This window comes from Anolis sagrei, chromosome 6 (genome assembly GCF_037176765.1).
Source record: "Anolis sagrei isolate rAnoSag1 chromosome 6, rAnoSag1.mat, whole genome shotgun sequence".
Classification (NCBI taxonomy): Eukaryota; Metazoa; Chordata; class Lepidosauria; order Squamata; family Dactyloidae; genus Anolis; species Anolis sagrei.
This window is the reverse complement of record NC_090026.1, coordinates 125,858,470-125,863,233: the sequence shown is the minus strand read 5'-3', so window position 1 is coordinate 125,863,233 and position 4,764 is coordinate 125,858,470. Positions and strand designations below refer to the sequence as shown.

The following is a 4,764-nucleotide window of genomic DNA, read 5'->3' as shown; positions in this document are numbered from 1 at the left end:
TTGTTGATATCGAGCCGCTTTTAGGAGGATCTCCCCAGCCGAGGAGATCCCGAGGACCGCACCAAAGAGGGTCCCTGAACCTTGGTGAGGGCAGCGAAGCCAATTCCAGCAGCAGAAAAGATTAAAAATAATAAATCCCCACCAAAGCGGAAGAAGCTGGCGACCGAGGTGTCTTTATTAGCGATTCAGCTGAGATCAGATGCATTGCAGGGATAGTTTATTTATTTATTTATTATTTATTTACTTTGCTTATATACCGTTGTTCTCAGCCCGGAGGCAACTCACAGCGGTGTACAACATAGAAGAACAAGGTTCAAAATTCAAGACACAATCTAAAATAATCCACAGTCCAGCATTAACAACAACATTATCATCAAAAAACATCATCAATTACTACAAAAGCCATTCCACGTCGTCTCATCGTCCAAACCACAATCCGGTATCATTTTCCGTTGTTCCATTCCTATCGTCATTACCAATCATTGCACTTCTTGTTCGAACGCCTTCTTGAACAGCCAAGTCTTTTTATATATATATATGAGCGATTCATTTGCGTGGCTTTAATCCTGTCACACCTATCTGTGACATAATATCCATGATTCCTTCATCCAGGTTGTCCCCGTCGTCTCCCCTCAGGATCTCGCAGTGTCTCATGCGCGTTAATTGCGGCTCCTTGATGGTTGCCCCTTGTTGAATAACTGGGGCCTTATATCCGCTCATGCTTGCGTTCTCTTTCCTACTCCAGAACAAGGCCGCAGATGCCAGGTTGGGAAAACTTCTGGGTGCAAGTTGTATTGCATCTGGGTGTCTAATAGCCCCAAGGTACTTGAACATCTCCTCATGGATTTCCTTGAGTTTCTGGACTGTTGCAAGGAACAGAGGGATTTCCTTTGCCACAGCAGGAATGATCAGTGTTGCGTCCATGCATTGGTCGAGGTACTCTCGGATAGTAAGATACGTTGTCATCTGTGCGTGACCCGCCACCAATCTAATCTGGTCCATAAACTCTTTTCCCAGGGACTCAAAGGGTGTAGTCAACAGTCCGAAAACAAAGCTTCCAACCCATGGCTGGCTGTTAATCCAATCAACTGCGTCAGCTGGATTGCAAGTTTGGAGCAGCTTGGCTGTGTCTCCGTGATTCTGCTTGTTCAGGCTCACCATCAGGGTCTTGAACCGCTTTCTAACTTGAGTGGCCTCACTTCGTATCTTCTCTGAGGCCCCAATCACAACGCCAATCAGCAGGGAACAACAGTGACTGAGGATTGATGACACCTCTAGCTGAATTAGCTCCCTGTCATGGTCTCCTGCTCCGTAAAACTTCGCAGTTTTGAAATGTCTAACACCATCTTTCTCAACAGGTACATTCAGATATGATTCTTCGGGGATTCCACCAAACCTAAGTGCGGTGTGAAGCCCTGGGATCATGAGGCACAAGAACACCAGGCTCAGAGTCACACGGTGGTAGGCCCCTCGCCTCTCCGCATTCAGAAGTGCTACTGCATTCCTCCAAAGATCTGACTCACGACCAACACCTGGATGGGGGTCAGTATCAGATGGCGGGTATTGGATAAACCTCCCGGAAAGCCCTCTAAAAGTCTCCTCAGCTTCCTCATCCTCCATCTCTTCCTCCCCGGCGGGTGCTGCCCTTTTGGTTGCGACCCCTTGATTCAGTTTGTCTTTTGACCTCTTGTTCCCCATTCTGGGTGATTCCCCAAGTCTTTAATGTCCTGCGGAAGATCATCAGGGAAGGTGCCAGTCTGATGTCCACGGGAAGGGTGTTCCACAGCCGAGGAGCCACCACCGAGAAGGCCCTATTTCTTGTCCCCGCCAGCCATGCCTGTGAGGCAGGCGGGATCGAGAGCAGGGCCTCCCCGGAAGATCTCAAAGTCCTGGTGGGCTCGTAGGCCGAGATGCGGTCGGTTAGGTATCTTGGGCCGGAACCGTTTAAGGCTTTATAGGCCAACGCCAGCACTTTGAATTAAGCCCGGTAGCAGATCGGCAGCCAGTGGAGCTGGTACAACAAGGGGGTTGTATGCTCCCTGTGTTCCGCTCCTGTTAGTATCATGGCTGCCGCACGTTGGACCAATTGAAGCTTCCGGGCCGTCTTCAAGGGCAACCCCATGTAGTGAGCGTTGCAGTAGTCTAGTTCCACTACAAGCATACCAATACAGAATTTACAGGCATTTTTATAGGCAAAATACAGGAAAACATTTCAAAACTCCCTCCCTCTTCGACTCCTTAGCAAATCAGGGAGAAGGAGGCAGGACAGAAGAGGGGCATTGTGTCCAGAGAGGATGATGACATTCTACTGTCCTGTGCCCGGGGGATTAGCCAGCCAAGGAAACTAGTTTTTTTGTTCTTGTGATGGATCAGTGATTAGGGATAATCATTTGATTCAGGTTTTCCCCTTCTAAGATCAGATAAGGTAAAAGGTGAGGCTGAGAAGGATGTTTGTTGTGAAGGAAAACCTGGCAGAGGAAATCACAGTCTGATGACCCCCTCCTAAAGCCAAATAATAACTCCAGGTCCCATTGTTCAGATGTGAGTTCCAAGTAAATAGGTGTTTTTGTGATTCCTGATTGCCTTTTCAGCCCAGCGGGCCGCTCCCTGATCAGCCTCCCAAAGGGCAAAAGAGTTCATGGCTGGGTCAGACTTGTGAAGGAAATACATAGAAGAAAAGTATATAGATCAATCACCCCTTCTCCATCCCACCCACCAGAGAAATTTAATAAAGAAATTATTTTCAAGCAATGTGAGTCCATGAGCGGGAAAGATGTCCTTGTGAGTCCAAAACGTTAGGCAGAGCTGCCACGCTGGGATCGAAGCTGGTCCCTGGGAAACTACAACTCTCACGGAAGGCAGAAGTCCCAAGATCCAGCCGTTTCCCAAAAGCCTTGTGGGGTCCTTGTTGTGTAGTTTTGTGCCCTTGCCCTTTGCAGAACTATAAGTCACTATCACTTATTTTTTTGGGGGGGGGGGATGCTCGACATCATTGTCAGTGTATGATTTATGTATGATGTGTGTGTTTAAATGTAATTTTATGTAATAGGATTATGATTGGAATAGAATTATATTGCCAGAATGTATTCTGTACTCAGAAGGGTTAAACAGCAGAGGTAGCAAGGTGTGAAGATGTATCCCTGAGCTCTAGCCTTGAGAGATTAGGGAGTTTGTGTTAGTTCCTATCTCTTTCGGTTTGTTCTTCGTTTCTGTATGCTGTTCGTATATGGTGTGTTTTGAGCTGCTTCAGTAAAACTGAATACCTGCTTTTACCAGAGACTCCAGAGTCCATTATTCTGAGCTTCAAATGCTTCTCCTATACTCTGCTAACGCTGACAAATGTAACATATAAATACCTTACAACCCAATTCTTTTCATGCTTTCTCCACAGTAGTTCCATACCCTCCTAACATTTCTCAGATTTTGCCTGAGACAAATGCGGCCAAAATGGCAAAAGTAAACATGCAAACCAGGAGAGGCTGCAGCACCTTGTTCTTGCCTAAGCTTGCCAGGAAAGAATTGCAAAGTAATTTCATTGTAAACTACTTTTCCCTGGTCCTCAAACACTCTCTGCTTCATTTGGAAAAATGCTGCACTTGCAGAGCTCAGGCGGTGTTGTATTTCAGTGTCAATGTTGACTTTGGTGGAGAAGTGGCTGCCAAGGTAGCGGAAATGGTCAACATTTTCTAGTGTTACACCATTAAGCTTTATCTCTGGCATTGGAGAAGGATTGGCCGGCGACTGCTGGAACACCACTTTAGTTTTCTCTATGTTCAATGACAGGCCGAGCTTTTCGTATGCTTCTGCAAAGGTGTTTAGAGTGGCTTGTAGGTCTTCTGAATGCACACAAGACGAGGGCAATGTGGATGATTCAGAAAAAACTAACATTAGGAAGAACTTCCTGACTGAGAGCTGTTTAGCAGTGGAACTCGCTGCCCCAGAGTGTGGTAGAGGGTCCTTCTTTGGAGGCTTTTAAACAGAGGCTGGGTGGCCATCTGCAAAGATACAGAATGGGGGATGCCTGGCTCGAGAGCAGTACGTGTGAAAAAGATCTTGGAGTCCTCGTGGACAACAAGTTGAACATGAGCCAACAATGTGATGTGGCGGCAAAAAAAGCCAATGGGATTTTGGCCTGCATCAATAGGAGCATAGTGTCTAGATCTAGGGAAGTCATGCTACCCCTCTATTCTGCTTTGGTTAGACCACACCTGGAATATTGTGTCCAATTCTGGGCACCACAATTCAAGAGAGATATTGACAAGCTGGAATGTGTCCAGAGGAGAGCGACTAAAATGATAAAAGGTCTAGAGAACAAGCCCTATGAGGAGCGGCTTGGGGAGCTGGGCATGTTTAGCCTGAAGAAGAGAAGGCTGAGAGGAGATATGATAGCCATGTCTAAATATGTGAGAGGAAGCCACAGGGAGGAGGGAGCAAGCTTGTTTTCTGCTTCCCTGGAGACTAGGACGTGGAACAATGGCTTCAAACTACAAGAGAGGAGATTCCATCTGAACATGCGGAAGAACTTCCTGACTGTGAGAGCCGTTCAGCAGTGGAACTCTCTGCCCCGGAGTGTGGTGGAGGCTCCTTCTTTGGAAGCTTTTAAACAGAGGCTGGATGGCCATCTGTCAGGGGTGATTTGAATGCAATATTCCTGCTTCTTGGCAGAATGGGGTTGAACTGGATGGCCCATGAGGTCTCTTCCAACTCTTTGATTCTATGATTCTATGTCAAGGGTGCTTTGAATGTGATTTTCCTGCTTCTTGG

At 46.9% G+C, this 4,764-nt stretch overlaps 1 protein-coding gene across 1 annotated transcript; it reads right to left on the bottom strand.

Moving 5' to 3' along the window:
* Positions 1-546: 546 nt before the first annotated feature.
* LOC132779694 (endogenous Bornavirus-like nucleoprotein 1) lies at positions 547-1,698 on the bottom strand. The gene has a single exon (XM_060783364.2). It carries the CDS (start codon positions 1,696-1,698, stop codon positions 547-549), a length of 1,152 nt encoding a protein of 383 aa, XP_060639347.2.
* Between the last annotated feature and the right edge of the window lie 3,066 nt (positions 1,699-4,764).

Excerpts from the sequence above, each read along its gene's own strand:
- LOC132779694 (XM_060783364.2), bottom strand. The coding sequence starts at position 1,698 with ATGGGGAACAAGAGGTCAAAAGACAAACTGAATCAAGGGGTCGCAACC.